This window comes from Haliaeetus albicilla, chromosome 2, assembly GCF_947461875.1.
Source record: "Haliaeetus albicilla chromosome 2, bHalAlb1.1, whole genome shotgun sequence".
Taxonomy (NCBI): domain Eukaryota; kingdom Metazoa; phylum Chordata; class Aves; order Accipitriformes; family Accipitridae; genus Haliaeetus; species Haliaeetus albicilla.
Window position 1 is genome coordinate 21,029,777 of NC_091484.1, and position 18,339 is coordinate 21,048,115.

General features: G+C 39.9%; 1 protein-coding gene across 3 annotated transcripts in view; it reads left to right on the forward strand.

Annotated features, from left to right (window-relative positions):
* The window catches only part of SEPTIN7 (septin 7), an 88,125-nt gene that overhangs the window by 16,189 nt on the left and 53,597 nt on the right, over positions 1-18,339 (forward strand). For 2 of the 3 annotated variants that reach the window (XM_069809349.1, XM_069809354.1), the window contains one exon: positions 2,042-2,144. In XM_069809349.1, coding sequence (XP_069665450.1) covers positions 2,135-2,144 — 10 coding nt within the window. In that variant the 5' untranslated portion in view covers positions 2,042-2,134. Of the gene's footprint in view, positions 1-2,041; positions 2,145-18,339 lie in introns of those variants that run through there. The other variant, XM_069809359.1, reaches the window with a different exon arrangement.

An 18,339-nucleotide genomic window follows, 5' to 3' on the forward strand; every position in this document is an offset into this window, starting at 1 on the left:
TCTTAATATTAAAGATATAATATTATAAGACACTTGCATATCATATCTCTGAAGCATTGGCTCCTGTTCGGGGTTTTAGATTGTGATAGATTGTATTCCTCACATGTAGTTGCAGTAATAGATTGGAAAAGTAAAACAGTCTTTGGATTTTTAAATTCCTGGCTGATTTTTTTCTAGTATTTTGAAAACTTTCAGATGAGACTCTTGCTGCATCAAAGGCTGAATTGAAACAAAAAGCATCTTAAAAAAAGTTCTTGATGACACAAGGCAAACCTTCCTACATTTAGAGAAGTAATAACATTTGTTGCATTGTGTGTGTTTGAACTTGAAACTGTAACACCTAGCTTTAGCTGGCTATCATTAGATGTTCCTCTCTTATTCTGTATGAGTTAATGAGTTCAAAGATTCTGCCTTTTTTTAAACTTGAAGGAGAATTGATGCAGTGTATTATCACTAAATGAGAGGTGCTACTAATTTGCAGTAGTATTAAATCTATCTTTTTCAAAGTAGTCCTGCTAAGTTTGCACTTTTCAGACTTATTTAAATATGGTGATAGCACCAGTATAATATGTCTTTGTAGTGGTGTAGCATTGGTTGAGAATAATCGTTTGTTTGCCAAATGGAGAAATCAGTTATGTGACTTAAAGCAGAGGGTCAATTCATTGATTAGTGCTGTTGGATTGCAAAGAAGTTAGTTCTTCTGGCATTCGGTGCTTTAAAAGGGAAAAGGGATAGTGTTTTACATACTTGCAAGGAAGGTTTGCTTTAATTAAAAAAAAATAAAATTAAACTCTAGGAGTTATTACTGTAATAAGTTTATTCTGTCAATTTTAGAAAAAATATACAAATAAGCATGAGTCAACCACATACCAAACTTAAATTAACCATACTCTATCCCATATGCAGAAGTTCTGAGGCAATAGTACCTGTAGTAGAACAGATTATCTTTTTTTTTTTAATTACTTTTTAGAATTCCTCTATCCTCTTGAAGATAATCTTAGGGAGGGGAATGTAAACTTGTAGACAGTGCTGCAGCTCTGTGGAGGTACATAACTCTCAAGCTCTGAAATTGAGGTAGTATCAAATCACATCCTCTCAACTTTGGATGGATGTAAAACCTAAAGGCTGAAATCATGATAATGCTCCATGAGAAATAGTACCTTGTGTTGCTTTAAATAGACAGTTGTCTCTGAAAGTATTTTCAGATTCTCTGTAAAGGAACTAAACTGTCTTGTCTCATAAGACAATCCTCAGACCTGCTGTGATACCAAACACATTTCTCGGATTCTACTGGAAGAGCAGTTTAAAAGTAGCATGGCTGGTCTCTGAGGATCGCCAGGTCTAGTATAGTGAGGGAGACGCATTTTAAGCATCTTGAACATTAATGAAAATGTGGTGAGGAGTAATGGCTAACATCCATAATTCTCCTCTCTTTTCATAGCAGGCAATATTTTGAATAACTTCTTCACAGTACAAGGCAACTGAAGTTTTGCCTTAATGGAGGGTGTGTTGCAATGCATGCTGCATTAGTGTAGATCTAGATTTAACATGAAGGCCTCCAGCTGTGTGACTCAGAAGTAGAGGGCGTCAAGTTAGTCCCAATTATATTGGGGGAGTACCACCATGACTCTTGGGAGTATAGGAAAGCTATACTCATACTACTTGCCTGCATTTCAAATGGGCATTGGGACAAAGTTTATTTTATTTTAATCTGTTTGTGCTTGTACGCTCTGGTGCTTGCGCAGTCATAATGTGGTAATTGTACTTGCTCAAAGTACCATTAGCATAGCTAACTTTCTGTGCCAGTCTTTTGGCTATCCAGTCAAAAACAAATCAATTTTTCTTATTTATTGTTGCAGTTCATTGGACTGTCTTTGATGTAGACAGCTTAGGTTGTTGAGAAGTTGGGTAGATAGCACCTTTCTCAAAATGTGAAAATGAAGTGAATGTGTAAGTGACTAAAAAAAAAGACAAGCAAAGTAATAAGTTACAAGCTTTTCTTTTAACTTTTTTTTTCTTCCCTAAATATCTCTTGCTTTAGCAACAGAAGAACCTTGAAGGATATGTGGGGTTTGCAAATCTTCCAAATCAAGTTTACCGGAAGTCTGTGAAGAGAGGATTTGAATTCACACTCATGGTAGTAGGTAAGTTTGTTTCTTTGTTGTTGATGGTGAAGTATATTCATTAGAAGTATATTGACGTAGTTCTTAAAATCTATGATGATGATGTAAATGTATTTTCTCATGAGGTCATGCAAAACATAGATCTTCCACTTCTAGACTGTTAAATCTAGAGTGTTTAAAAAGAACATGTTGTCTGATATGCAAGTAGATGAGGAGAATAAAGAATGAGAACTGTATAGTTCATACAGTCTAAGAAAAAAGTTTGGTGTGGATCTAGTTTAAAATGTGACTTGCACGTGTGACATAATAGAAGTAATTTGAACTTGGATTTTCATTTGAATTAAAAAATCAAACTGCTTTTACAGTTGCGTGCAACATGGCAAACTGGGATCCAAAAGTAAAGTTGAAATCTTTCCTTGCACATAACCAGGCAGCAGGATCCTGTATATCCTGCATTTCTGTGGCCACAAAACTGTGCTATAAAATCAAAGCTTTAATTTAAACAAACCTTTCTAGTTTCTATGGTTGCAAAGGAAACCAAATGTAAACAATGTGTTCCCTATGGACTAGAGAGAATGGGAAATTCTAGTTAGTATGGATGAATAATGCCATGCAGAAAGGTTCATTCAGGCTTCAGTGATGACCTAAATTGTCATCTGTTCTGCTAGGACATCAGATTTCCTTTTTTCTCCCTCTTTTGAGTACTTGTATGATGGTAGGCCATTATTAAGGTGGGGTATATTTGTATGTAACTGGTATGTATATACTGGATATATGACCCAGTTTTGACATGCTAATCATTAAAAATAATAAGAAAAAATTTGTTTTATAATAGCCAGCTGTCTCTCTGTTGATGTCTACCTTTATCTTTTGTAATTTGGCTAGCTTGATAAAGCTTTGATGTTTTGTCATCAATACAGTGAATATCTTGTGCAGTTGTTATGTACATGTAGCATGTAACATAATAGTACTATTGACAGAGTTAGAAATCAAGGTCAAATTGGTGAAAACTCATTGTAGATCACTTATAATCTTTTGATTACAAAGTGAGTTAGAATTTTAAAATTTGAGGGTTGCTTTTTTCTTTTGGAACTTGATTACAGGTTCCTTGTAATCTAGCATCCAAGTACATAATGATTTATTTGGTACAAGACTGTTTAGTCTTAAGTAAGAATTGGTTTTCTGCCATCTATGGGAAAAAGGGAGGAGGAAGGGAGGGAACTGTCTTCATAAAGTATTATTCCAGAATGGGGTATAATTTGTACTTCCAAGTTTCATTCTTGCAAAAAGCAAGTCACTTAAAGCACGAGTAGTAGATGTAGTGATGTATTAGACCTGGAGAACGTGTGTAAAATTACCCTGGTGTTCTTATGTTTGCCTGTAGTACAGTCTAGTGCAATTGCAGTTACAAGAATTGTAGAAAATTGTGACTGTCAAGAAGAAAAGTTGGTCCAAAATTAGATTGAAAATTAGATCTTGATCAGAAAATTTTGTTACTAGTTTTACGTCTAATATTTTAGTATTTAATACTAAGACTTAATTAATTTGCCATTGTACCATTGTCTGGAAGTTTACTGGGGGAATTGGCAGTAGTTTTCTAAATTAAAAATGCATCTAATTCTCTCCTTCCAACCCCCAAGTGTAGAAATCAGATACTTGAAAGTGAGTGTTTAAATAAAATGAGGGCTGATGTTTTAGTACTCCCAACATCTGGGGAGGGTCAGGGGAGAGAAATGATTGTGTTTCAAAGTGGTGTGCTTGGTAATAGTATGCCCGGGAAGAATGTCTGTTTTAAATATGAAGATGAAGTAGTTTGTGTATTACTGATCACTTTCGTTGGTAAACATTGTAATATAATGTGCAATTAGATTCTTGGAATTGTAATTATTTATTGCTGCGTTCATCCTTTGAGATACTGTACTCTGACTTGGTTTGAGGTCTTTAGCTGACATTATGGTACAGTTCTGTAATAGTAGATGGAATTATCTGTAATCTACTTACTAAAACTTAAAAGTTTTAGAATGTAGTGCTCATCTGTATATGGTCAGTGCTGGCTGAAGAAGTACTGTATATATCATCTCTTGGAGATAATGTAAAATACTCTCTCGCTCTTTCTACTACCAAGAATTGTGTGTGCATGGCTGCCTTCTGCTGTAGATTGCACAATTACTAGCCTGCTGGCTATGCTTTATTTATAGGTACTTCAGTGTCAGTGAGTTACCTGTTTGTTCTGAAATGAAAAATGAGAAAAACAATGCTCGTGGTTGCTAAACAGGTACAAGGAAGAAAACAAATCGTGTTTGGGATCTGCAATCTCTGTGTCCAGCAATTTTCAGGTGTCTGTGAGGCTTGATATTGCAGCTAATGCATTTGTACAGAAACTACTTTCCAGCTGTCCATTTATTATCAGTTAATATCTATAATATATAATATAATTATTATATATAATATATATTATATATATTATAATTATATATATAATATATATCAGTTAATATATAACTGGAATTATCAGTTAAACTTAATAGATGCACATGGTGTGGTATCTGGCTTCTTTGTCTTGAAATATGTAGTACAAAAAGTCACCAGGTCAGTGTTTTGGGGGGGACTTGCCCATACGGTCATACAGCTGTACTGACTGTTGTAGAAACAAATCAGTTTTGAGTTTAACTGTGTAAGATATTTGTCACAGAGGAAGTAGTAAGTACAGCATCCAACAGATCTGACATTGTTTCCAGTAGGAATTTTTGCAGGGAGATAGATCAGATTTATAGAACCTTTCTTGTGCATAAGGCATGATGAATGTATTCCCCAGGCTGCTGAGTTACTATCATTGCCCTGGAGATGATGGGGCTGCCCATAGCAGTGTGTGGTGGTTTCCTGCGCTTCTGTTGTGCCAGTGGAGTTGGAGGGAGGGCTTTTGTTGAATAGCCTGGAGCATGGTTTCTGGAGCAGGTTCAGGACATAGGTGCTCCTTATCTGAGCTGATCTAAGCTGATTGGGGGCATTGCTTTGGGTGGCTTCATTTCAGCCATGTGGGCAGTGCTCTGTCCTGTAATTTGCTCTTTGAGTCAGGACTCAGTAAAATTACTTTATTTGAGGCCTATAATGCTAGTGAAGTCTTTTCTGTAAATACAGTTTCTAATTTCCAGGTGTTCTGGTGTTTACATTAAATGTAACTAAAGGGTGAAGTGTTTATGAACTACATGCATATAAATATAAAAAGTTGATGTTAAAGTATCCTTTTATATTTAATGTTTTAAGAATAATTGAAAATTTAATCTTAATAGGAACTGGGGTTACTCTATAATATTTAGCCATAATAAACATTTCAATGTTTATATCTCACTAACTGTATTTACATTTTCTCTAAGTTGTAATGGGTTTTTTTGGTAGTGTTTCTAAACTTCTCTTCCAAAACTGAAGGCTGAGATAGCCCTTTGTTTTCCTTATTGATCAGTTGTCATTGGCAAGTGATTTGTCTTTAAAATCTTCATGAGACAATGAATTTCATATTAGTCATATTCTAAAAGGCTAATCAGTAGCTTAAATCACGCTATTTCTGAAATGACTTGTTAGTTTTTATTCTACAAAACCAAGCATTTCCTCTGAGTGTAAGACAAAGTAGGCAGAAACATGCATTAAACTGAGCTGTATTCTTGATGCTTTCAAAAGATGACATTTAAATAGTGATTTAAACCAACTACTTCTACCTCTGAAATATTAAAGCTCACCAGTAGAAAAAATGCCAAGTTTGCCTAGGTAGGCTGCGTCCTTCATAATCTTGTGTAATCTCTTCAAGTATAAGATGTTGAAACACTTGAGAACCCAACATAAATATTTGGTCTGTTTGAAATACAAAGTGTATTCTCTGTATTTTTCTGCTGTATAGGTTTTTTTTGGAGGAAAGTACATGCTTAAGTCAGATGCTTAAGAAAAGAAAACTTCCAAAAGTAATACTACTATGGTTAGTAGCTCACAAATTGTGAAATTGTAGTTATGTCTGTTTATTAATATAATTACACTTAAGTAGTGGGCCTGTGTTTTTGTTTTATTGTAATGAGGTGTGGAACAAAGAGTTGCTTTTTAATGTGTCCTTTTTCTAAACACTGAATCAGGAAATCCTGCTTTTGTTGTTGTTGCATTGAAATTATGCTGGTAACGTGATTTGAACCAACACCCAAGTAGATGCAAAGTCATAATTTAAAAAAAATTCTTTTCTCCTATAGACTTTATGTACCTAAGAACAATTATTTGGGGTGGCTTTTCTTAGAGCTGTATACTTTAAGGTGTTCAGGCTTCATGAGCCTTATTAGAGGTTAGACTCTTAAATTTTATTTTACTTTTTTTTTTTTAAATCATCTGATTTGCAAAGTGCAGAACACTTAGAGTCAAGTGACTTTGCAGAGGACAGTTCCTATTTCTTGAACAACTGTTTGGTAGCTTTGACTCTGAAAGCTGTTTTGAAACCTCTCCTATAGTAAATTGTCTGGTTTGTTTTCTAATTGTCGCTTTAGCCTTGTAGATCACCTGTAGATTACAATATAAAAGAAAAACTCATGCAGTATTGTCACAGTGTTTCATTTGTAATTCTATGCACCTCAAATGTTTTGGTTTAAACATGGCTTTTTGGCATGGACGCAAAGGAAAGGGCTGTATTTTGCAAGATTCAAGTTGTGTTAAAGAAAAAGCACACTCTGATTTTAAAACACTCTTATTGTTCACTGGAGAAAACTTGGTCTGCTTTAATACTGGTATCTTCTGGTGATGGATCATGTTCTGATTAGAATTACTCCTTTCATTTGTTCTCTTTCTGGGGCAGTTTATTCATCAAGCCAACCAGTGGTACCCAAGAGCCTCAGCTGCTCACAGCTACTTGTTCTTTGCTAGTCTGATATCCTCCTCCCCCGGTTTTAAAGCCATGAACAAAATCATTAAGCATATGGCAGGATAGGAAGAATAATTAAGTGAAAAATAACCTGTGGATGGGCAGTACAATTTAATAGAAACCATTTGGGGATGTTGCCAGTTCTTGTTGACCTGCTGTGATTTGAAATCCTTTTAATTAAGCCTTCTGTAGTGTCCCTACTACCACAGTATCTTGAGTATGTGTTTGGCCTTTGGTGTGACCTTCATCCTTGGCTTCATAGGATCAGTGAAGTACCATTGCTGAGTATTTGTTGCATAATTTTGCCATTATTTTAGAGGTCTCTAGGCTCTGCTACCATACAAATATAGCTTAAATTAAAACATGCTTTCTTTTAAACCTACTTGAGGGGGAAAAGTAAAAAAGTGAATTTTGACCTTTCCAGTCAGTTGTTAGCTTCCCTGGGCTGTATTGTTGCATTGTTGGTTATGGAGCTTTTCCTTGTGTATACAGTCAGGGGTGTATGCTGGCATACATATCTTAGAAAGAAAAAGCATATCATGGGAAAGAACTAGCAAAACCTTTTTTATTTATTGATGTGTCCTGTCACCTTTTCCCCTGTAACTTCACTTCTTCAGAATACCTCAATTCCCCTAATTCTCTCATCCTTTGAAAACTGTCCTGTGTTTCATGCTACGACCTTGGCTGCAGCCCATTTTGAGCTACTTACATGGCGGCTGACTGTCTGTCCAGTACTGCTGTGCCAGTGGGCTAGGGCCAGATTAGATAGCAGTCCTTCAGTTCCCAGGGTACTCTTTCGGTAAAGAATAGTATTAGTCTGGGTTCAACTGGTTTGTAGCAGGTGTGGCTCCCTTAGGAAACTAGATTTAAAAAAAAAAAAATAAAAAAATTAAATTGCAGGTATTCTGTTGACAAGATTGTGAGGTTTCAGTGAAGTACAGAAATAAGAAAAGTTCCTTTCAAGACTTTTGTAACCTTAAAAAAATAATTTACTGCCTTTCATGTACTGGTTCTGTGGATGTGTGTTCCAGCGATGCTGTCTACAGAGTATTAAAATTGATAGCTTAATACTTACATATACCTGATGGGGGAGGCCAAAGCAAAATATGTTGAATTTAGGGGAATTGGCAGAGCTAGAAATGAAAGTAGTAGAAAACTGGTGGAACTCAGAATGAAGCCGGGGTATTCCTAGAGATGACACATTCCTCTGGAGTAATCTATTGATGGAGTAATGCCTCACCAATAGTGTATCCCTCCTTTTTGTGGAAAGAAGTTGATAAAGGTTTTTTGAGAAGGCAGAACAGAAGAACTCTGAAGATCTTTCTGTGGAAAAGTGAGTATCTCTTCAAGATGTGAAAGGTCAGTAAACTAACAGTGAGTTTACTGGCCTGCAATGCATAATTTTCCACTGAGTTACTTTAAGGTGAGAGCTTGAAGTATAGATTCATGTGACTACTTGGCCTCAATTAGAAAATCTTCTCTCATACTTCTTTGTTGGTTGTATGGGTGGGTTTTTTTTTCAGTTCCCCCCCCCCCTTCTTTTGTGATGCAATGAAATACAGTTTGCAGTGTGCTTGTTCTTCTTGCCTCTTTTGTGGTGTTTTCCTGTGGCTTTTTCTAGCGTTGGGGGAAGAAACCTGCACAAAGTCTAAAACCTGATGGAGGAAGAGAAACTTCTTACAGTGTATTATTGTTGCAACTTAGTGTTGGAGAAAGTCAGTTAATCTACCTATTTGAGCTTATCTAGAAACCATAGCTCTTCAAATACTCTCACAAGTTGCTCATAATGTAGTGTTTTTTAATCACTCAATATAAAAAAAAATATTTTAATCTTAATTTTTAAGCTTGTTTTAAACATTTCCTTCACTGTGTAATAGCTTAGACTTGTACTGAAGGATTCTTAAAGACTCTAATGGGCAGAACTGAAGCTGGTATTTAAAATTATGCTGGTATTTAAAATTAAAATTATTTAAAATTCAAGTCTCAATTTTTCATTGTTTGCAACTGCAACATTAATTCGGATTGTAGTGCTTACTGGACAACTTTTAAAGAGCCTTTGGGTTTTTATTTTCTTTATTAACTGTATGGATGCAAAGCTTCTTGAGTAGATTATATGAAAGCCAACTTTAGTATGGTATCTCTTACTGGATGCTTGCTGTCGTATGAGTCTCAAGTTCTGACAACTAACCTTAAGTACCAAGTATTATTATATTAAAATATTGCTTTGAAAAATTAAGGGAAGGTGTGGTGGGTTGACCCTGGCTGGATGCCAGGTGCCCACCAAAGATGTTTTATCACTCCTCCTCAGCTGGACAGGGGAGAGAAAATACAACAAAGGGTTTGTGGGTTGATATAAGGACAGGAGAGATCACTCACCAATTACTGTCATGGGCAAAACAGACTCAGCTTGGGAAAATTAACTCAATTTATTACAAATTAACCAGAGTAGGGTAATGAGAAATAAAACCAAATCTCAGAACACCTTCCCTCCACCCCTCCCTTCTTCCCAGGTATAACTTCACTCCCGGATTCTTTACCAACCCCCCCAGCGGCGCAGGGGGATGGGGAATGGAGTTTACGGTCAGTTCATCACACGTTATTTCTGCCGCTTCATCATCCTCAGGGGCAGGACTCATCACACTCTTCCCTTTCTCCAGCATGGGGTCCCTCCCACAGGAGACAGTCCTCCACAAACTTCTCCAATGTGGGTCCTTCCCACGGGCTGCAGTTCTTCACAAACTGTTCCAGCCTGGGTCCCTTCCACAGTGTGCAGTCCTTCAGGAGCACACTGCTCCAGCATGGGTCCCCCATGGGGTCACAAGTCCTGCCAGAAAACCTGTTCCGTGGGCTCATCTCTCCACAGATCTGCAGGTCCTGCCAGGAGCTTGCTCCAGTGCAGGCTTCCCATGGGGTCACAGCTTCTTTCGGGTACCCACCTGCTCCAGCGTGGGGTCCTCAGCAGCCTGCAGGTGGATATCTGCTCCACTGTGGACCTCCATGGGCTGCAGGGGGACAACCTGCCTCACCATGGTCTTCACCATGGGCCGCAGGGGAATCTCTGCTCTGATACCTGGAGCATCTCCTCCCCCTCCTTCTTCACTGACCTGGGTGTCTGCAGGGTTGTTTCTTTTACATGTTCTCTCTCTCTCTCTGGCTGCCGTTTCTGTCCATCCCAGCAACTTTTTTCCTTCTTAAAAATGTTATCACAGAGGCATTACCACTATCGCTGATTGGCTTGGCCTTGGCTGGTGGTGGGTCCATCTTAGAGCCGGCTGGTATTGGCTCTGTCGGACATAGGGGAAGCTTCCAGCAGCTTTTTACAGAAGCCACCCCTGTAACCCCCCCCCCCCCCCAAAACCTTGCCACATAAAGCCAATACATAAGGTTTTGTAAAGCTTTGGTGGTTGTATTTAAACTAATCTAAACTTAACTGCTTGTGTTGGCAGCGTTTTGGTCAGAGCCTAATTTCTATTTCAAAATTCTTTGTTTCCTGGCAAAGGTTTTTGAGGAAAGAGACTTCTACCTAAGCGTGTGTATGTGAATCCATAATTTGGCAAAAATCTGCCTGTAACCTAATGGGCTTTTATTTCTTTAAACAAGTGATGATTCTCTTGGAAACATTTTCTTTTTTCTATTTCATATATCATTTCCTTGTCAGTCTTGTAAAAGAATTCATACAATTTGTTACTTCAATCTGTATTTAAAACTGGGTCCCTAATAGATGAATTCAGGGAATTTAATGAAAACCATCTAATGAGATACCATTCTCTGCATTGTGTAGGTCTCATCTTCGCTGTCTTTTTTTTAAGCTTTGCAGAGTTTTTTGGTACTTACCTACATAATTAATCCTGTTGCGGTATTAGCTGTCTTCAGGCCAGTTGTAACTTTTGCTGTGTTTCTAACTACATAAATAGGTGGTTTTTCTTATCCTAGCTTACCAGTTTTTATTTTATTTTTAAATAAAAATGTCCTTGCTTATTTTACATATCTGAATATGTGCACACATGCACACAAATACACAGTTACTCTGTTGGTATTTCATGTATTACAGTACGCTGGTTCATGATGGTGAGATCAGCCTTTGAACCTGGTCCTTGTTCCTGTTGGTGACAGGCTTGTAGGTCACAATTTAACTGAAATGAATGAATCTGGGGTTTTTGATGTTACAGTAAGAATAATTAATCACTGCATGATGTTCTTGTTGCTTTTGTAGATGCTCAGATGTAATGGTGTTTAATGTAACGCGTGAACTTAAACATGTCTTAGAGAAGGTACCTAACTAGTGGATACATTTTACTTCTTAAATTGGTTATCAGGTGGCCAACACTTATTTCGATTCTACCCTCAAAAGTCAACAGATGTCCTGAGCTGCATTGGTAAGGTGTGAGCTAAAAGTTGCACATCTTGTGTAAGCAATGACCTGTTAGAAGTCACTACTACTGTTTCCAGTTCCTTAACCCTGGATAATCAGGTGCTAGTTTACTGCAGGCCTGGTTTTGGGGCCATCTTTGCTACAAGCCCGGGTCGAGATTCAAAGTAGAAGTCAGGTTTTTTTGTATAGATAAATATGCTGTATGAGTTGAAAACTGCTTCTTTCTTTCTGTTGGCTGAAAATGTTAGGCTTGCCTGCTGTATCAAGAAATACTGACAATTGCATGAATGAATAGGTTAATACTGTAACCAAAGTGATATTCTTGGATGGAGTATTTGTGGTCTAAATATCCAATTGTAGTTAAGCCACTGTGATCCATTAAATGTGACAATATGCTTGTTTTCCCTCTGGCTGATTTTGCAATAGTCAGTTCAGATCTTCACTCTGAAACCATTTGAAGCTGTTAAATTTTGTTCCTTTTTCCAGTGTTTTTCTGTACATAGCATGGCTATTGCATGTAACTGTTCCATTTTGGTTTTCGGATGTTTTTCTGTTGAGCTTCTGAGCACGTTTACTGACAAATAAGAGTTTATACCATACTCTTGTCTATAATTTCTTTTATTGAAGAGAATGAACATCTAAGAATAATTTCTTCTCATTTCTATTCTGGTGTTGTAGTCTGATGTTTTTTCCAGTCATTTACTATAAATATAATACTTAAGGCAGAATATTTAGACTTATTAGTGGTTGGAGGCGAGAAAGGCTGCTGAAGCTGACTGTTTCATCAAATTAGTTTTTCTGTTTGAGTTCTTGTCAGCCTTTACTTCCATCCCAATTTTTCACTGTAGGTAGTTTTGTTATGCTTACCAAGAGCATAAATGTAAGAACTCTTACACTCTATGTTGGAATGGTGCTAAGTTTCTGTCAGTGTCAATATAAACTGTATTAAGTGTGTAATGATGCTGTTCAACGTAGACCCTTCCCTCTATTAAGCTTGAAGTGGAAGTTTTTTGGAGGGTCCTGACTTCCTAATTTCACAAGCAGTTCTGGCTTTGTATCACTGAAGTTTTTGACTTCCATCACTGATGAGGCTTTAAGCCAGAAATTATGCTGATATCTTATAACCGAAACTACAAGTGTGTCAAAGCTAATGCAAAGTGCATCATTCTGATACTTCTGTTCATGAAACTTCTGCTGTGAAGGGTAAACAAGTGTTTTTCATAGGGCAGACACTTCTCCAGAAGGGCAGAAATGGTCTGCAATTTAAGAGAATCAAACTCTTGGCCTTGGGCAAAATGAGAAGCAATGCAACATAAGGACATAAATAAATGCGGGACAGATAAGGACAGCAAGTGTCAGTTCTAACAGCATCTGGCTCTGGTAGTTTACTACTTGGGATGTGTGAAGTGGTACTGCTTTCTATGTAAGGTGACAGCTTGCTTATTTGAAAAGAATCTGAAGCATTCCCAGGTGACATCTCTTAACTGCAAGCAACAGTGCTTTTTAAAATAGAAATTTTGCAGTCTGAAGTCATTATATGTAAAGTTTTGAATTTATGGGCTAATCCTGAATCTTGGGTCCATTTTCTATTGCTAAGTCAGTTCAAAAATAGTAATTCAGTGGTCTGAAAGCAGTTGTTGGATATCTGTGGAGCACTTTGCAGTACAGGCTAACAAGCATTGTGTGAAAATGAAGAACTGTGAAACAAACCACTGCTGAAAAATATAATTATCAGGTATCAGTTGGTGACACTTCATAAGCTTGAATGGCATGGAGCACAAAAGAGAATTTGTTGTACATATGCATCGATTATTATTACTGCCTTGATCCACATTGCATATGTCTTTTATCTTTCAAGATAGAAATGCTATGCTTTGTATTCAAAAGCATGGTAGTGAACCATGTGTTTTAGAAGCAAGGGACATTTATCTTCAGTTTGTTCCAGTGTTTTGGAACTTGCTGTCCTTGATCTAGTCTCATTTAAGACCTGTATTTTTTGACCTTAAATGTTACTTGCCAGTGATATAACAAAATGTTATGTTCCACTGTGATGGAAATGCCCATTATCAAGGCTCTGGTTGTTGCCAGTCAGACCAACAGTTCACTAAATTAAAGGATTTTGAACTATTGCACCAAATGTAGTTGGATTTGTATTCTTTTAGAGTAATCTGATTTTTGTTACAAATGGGGTAATCTCAGGAATATTCTGAAGTTGTATCATGAAAGATCTGAATAGTTCACCTGTGATACAATATTTTGGTAAAGAGCTAGTTGAGCTTTCATCTGTAAGTATCTCTTCAAACCCTATGATGTAAATCTGTAAAACATTTACTTGTATCTGTATTAAACTGTGATCCCTTAATTTGCCTTCACATCTACGTGATTTTTTTCTGATGAGGATTGTTAAATTTTCTATCCCATGCTGCAGAGTTGTAGGTTTTCTGAGAGTAAACTCTTTTGTTTGTCTTGAAAGTCAGCAATTCTCTTCTACCATCTGTTCTTCCTTGGTTTAAGGTATGAGAAAGTTTACTGTCAGTTTCCGGTTATTTCTGCTTCACTGTTTTCCTTATTAGCTATTTACATCTGCCATTGATGAAGAGGATTTGGTTTGCTTTCTTTTTTTCACCCCCAGAAAATGCTTTATATGACAAGTGGCACAGTCTGTCAAAGAGGCCTTTGAGCAATTGATGTAATACCCTGTCCTGGGTTCAGCTGGGATAGAGTTAATTTTTTTTTTTACAGGAACCTGGGAGGTGGGGGGCATAGCCGGGGCAGCTGACCTGAACTGGCCAAGGAGCTATTCCATACCATGTGACATCATGCTCAGTATATAAAGGGGGAGCGGGCTCTTCTTTTCGGTGGGGGAAGTGGCAGAGCGTCGGGTCCCGGGTGGTGAGCAGTTGCACTGTGCATCACTCTTTTTGTATACTTTTTCATTAGTACCGTTGTTGTTGTTGCAATTTCTTTGTGTTGTTCCAGTAAACTGCCTTTATCTCAACCCTCGAGGTTCCAGGTTTGTTTTTTTTCCTCTCCTCCGTCTTCCCCCCATCCCACCGGAGGGGGGCGGGAGGAGTGAGCGAGCGGCCGCGTGGTCCTTTGTTACCGGCTGGGCTGAAACCACGACAGTCCTTTTTGGCGCCCAACGTGGGGCACGAAGGGTTGAGATAACGACAGATCTGGCCAGAGCGTGTTGAAACAAATTTGTCATACGCATTTCTTATACTAGATAAATAGATGTTAGTCACAATGTTGATTCAGCTGTTTACATGGTGGCGTTTTGTAAGTTCTTATATGCTTTATGTATTGCCTGTAGTTGCGTATCTCATCTCTGGGAGAGTGATTGGGATTATCATTTTGCTGTACTGGGCAATGTCGACTTGTGAAATGATTACATCACTGGTCATGAGGTTAAGCTGTTATCTGTATGAGGCAGTGATATCATTTCCAGACTTTGGGCACCTTCTGTCGGATTTTATTGGTAATTACACCCAAGCCATGGGGAAGTTAGGGGGGGATACTTCCCCCCATCCGTTCCCCTCCTTTTTCTCTTTCCAACTAATTACAACAGTTTTCGAGAATTTTGAATATCCTTGGGATGCGCAAGCCTGTGTGCTGTTAGTGCTATGCCTCCTGACTATGTTTCAGGTCTTGTCTAGGGCTACAAAGAGGCTCTTTAAGAGTACCACCCAGAGATCTGTCCCAAAGCTGGATATTTATGGGTGGCACGGCATGTGGGAGGATGTGGGCAGGTATCTAGAGAACTTCTCACCTCCAGTGACTTGGAAGTTCACTCCCGAACAACTGCAGAACCCTCATGAAGTGATAGAATTTTTGAAAGGAAAATGCTGTGGCTATCCCAGAGACACACAACTCACTACACTGTGCTGGGCCCTGGCCGGTATCTACCAAACCCTGCTTGATACTATGCAGCACCCCCAGGGGGAAAAGGGGGAAAAGATGGAAAACAAGACAACATGCACCGTGGCTACCCCAACCCCGACAACATGCACCGTGGCTGCCCCTACCACGACAACAGGTACCGTGGCTGCCCCTACCCCGGTGACAGATACTGCCACTAAACCAGAGAACCAACCTGTGCCAGTATCAGTCGCCCCTGTACAGAAAAAGAAACACACAAAGAAATCAGTTCGCTCAGTGAGAGATGAAGATGAACCAGGGTCATCGCGAGAACAGGAGGAAGAGGCAGAACCTGAAATAATTACCCGATCTCTATCCCTGAGTGAGTTGCGTGACATGCGAAAAGATTTTAGCCGCCACCCAGGTGAGCACATTGTTACCTGGCTGCTCCGATGCTGGGATAATGGGGCTAGTAGTGTGGAATTAGAGGGTAAGGAAGCCAAGCAGTTGGGATCTCTGTCTAGAGAAGGGGGTATCGACAAGGCGATTGGGAGAAAAACACAAGTCCTCAGCCTCTGGAGGCGACTTCTGTTAGGTGTAAAGGAAAGATACCCTTTCAGGGATGAAGTTACATGTCACCAAGGCAAGTGGACCACCATGGAGAGAGGTATCCAGTACCTGAGGGAATTAGCCGTGCTGGAGGTGATTTATAGTGATCCAGAAAATGCGCAGTCACCCACAGATCCAGATGAAGTCCAATGCACACAACCGATGTGGCGGAAGTTTCTACGAAGTGCACCACCAACCTATGCCAACTCATTGGCAGTAATGTCCTGGAAAGAAGGCTATGGACAAACGGTGGATGAATTGGCTGTCCAACTCCGGCAATATGAAGGAAGTCTCTCTTCCTCCCTACGGGCCTGTGTCTCAGCTGTAGAGGAATTGTCCCGAGAGTTCCAGCAATTCAAAGTAGATATGTCCTCCTCCTCACCTGTACAGGCCCGCATTGCAGTTATTGGGAGTAAGCGTTCCTCTGCCCAAGAGAGAGGAGAGAGAAAGTACACACGACGGGCTAACCTGTGGTTTTACCTGCGTGACCATGGAGAGGACATGAGGAAGTGGGATGGAAAACCTACCTCAGTCTTGGATTCACGGGTACGGGAGTTGCGAGAAAAAGCAACCAGAAAAGAAGATTCTTCTTGGAAAACTGCTGCTCCAGTTTCCCGTGAGCAGTCCCCCGGGCGCAGTAGATGGGCCGATCTCATTTCTGATCCTCTTGAAGGGACTTCTGATTCACATGTGCAAAAAGTGGGTAACAGATATTCTAACCAGGATTAGAGGGGCCCTGCCTCCAGCCAGGTGGAGGAGAGGGACAACCGAGTCTACTGGACAGTGTGGATTCGATGGCCTGGCACGTCAGACCCACAGGAATATAAGGCTCTAGTAGACACTGGTGCACAATGTACCCTAATGCCATCAAGTTATAAAGGGGCAGAACCCATCTGTATCTCTGGTGTGACAGGGGGATCCCAAGAGCTAACCATATTGGAAGCCGAAATGAGTCTAACCGGGAATGAGTGGCATAAACACCCCATTGCAACTGGCCCAGAGGCCCCGTGCATCCTTGGTATAGATTATCTCAGAAGGGGGTATTTCAAGGACCCAAAAGGGTACCGTTGGGCCTTTGGTATAGCTGCATTGGAGACAGAGGAGATTGAACAGCTGTCTACCCTGCCTGGTCTCTCCCAAGACCCTTCAGTTGTGGGGTTGCTGAAGGTTGAAGAACAACAGGTGCCAATTGCTACCACGACGGTGCACCGGCGGCAATATCGCACCAACCGAGACTCCCTGATCCCCATCCATAAGCTGATTTGCCAATTGGAGAGCCAAGGAGTGATCAGCAAGACTCACTCACCCTTTAATAGTCCCATATGGCCCGTGCGGAAATCTAATGGGGATTGGAGACTAACAGTAGATTATCGTGGGCTGAATGAAGTCACGCCACCGCTGAGCGCTGCTGTGCCAGATATGTTAGAGCTTCAATATGAACTGGAATCAAAGACAGCTAAGTGGTATGCCACAATTGACATTGCTAATGCATTTTTCTCCATTCCTTTGGCAGCGGAGTGCAGGCCACAGTTTGCTTTCACTTGGAGGGGTGTCCAGTACACCTGGAATCGACTGCCCCAGGGGTGGAAACACAGCCCCACTATTTGCCATGGACTGATCCAGACTGCACTAGAAAAAGGTGAAGCTCCAGAGCACCTGCAATATATTGATGACATCATCATATGGGGCAGCACGGCAGAAGAAGTTTTTGAGAAAGGGAAGAAAATAATCCAAATCCTTTTGAAGGCTGGCTTTGCCATAAAAGAAAGTAAGGTCAAGGGACCTGCGCAGGAGATCCAGTTCTTAGGAGTAAAATGGCAAGACGGGCGTCGTCAGATCCCTGCGGACATGATCAACAAAATAGCAGCTATGTCCTCACCGACTAATAAAAAGGAAACACAGGCTTTCTTAGGTGTTGTGGGCTTTTGGAGAATGCATATTCCAAATTACAGTCAAATTGTAAGTCCTCTCTACCAAGTTACCCGGAAGAAGAACGATTTTAAATGGGGGCCTGAGCAACGACAAGCCTTTGAACAAATTAAGCGGGAGATTGTTCATGCAGTAGCTCTTGGGCCAGTCCGGACAGGACCAGATGTTAAAAATGTGCTCTACACTGCAGCTGGGGAGAATGGCCCTACCTGGAGCCTTTGGCAGAAAGCACCTGGAGAGACCCGAGGCCGATCCCTGGGGTTTTGGAGTCGGGGATATCGAGGATCCGAGGCTCGCTATACTCCAACTGAAAAAGAGATATTGGCAGCATATGAAGGAGTTCGAGCCGCTTCAGAAGTGGTTGGTACTGAAACACAGCTCTTCTTAGCACCCCGACTGCCAGTGCTGGGCTGGATGTTCAAAGGGAAAGTTTCCTCTACACATCACGCGACTGATGCCACGTGGAGTAAGTGGATTGCACTGATCACACAACGAGCTCGCATAGGAAACCCCAGTCGCCCAGGAATTTTAGAAGTGATCACGGACTGGCCAGAAGACAA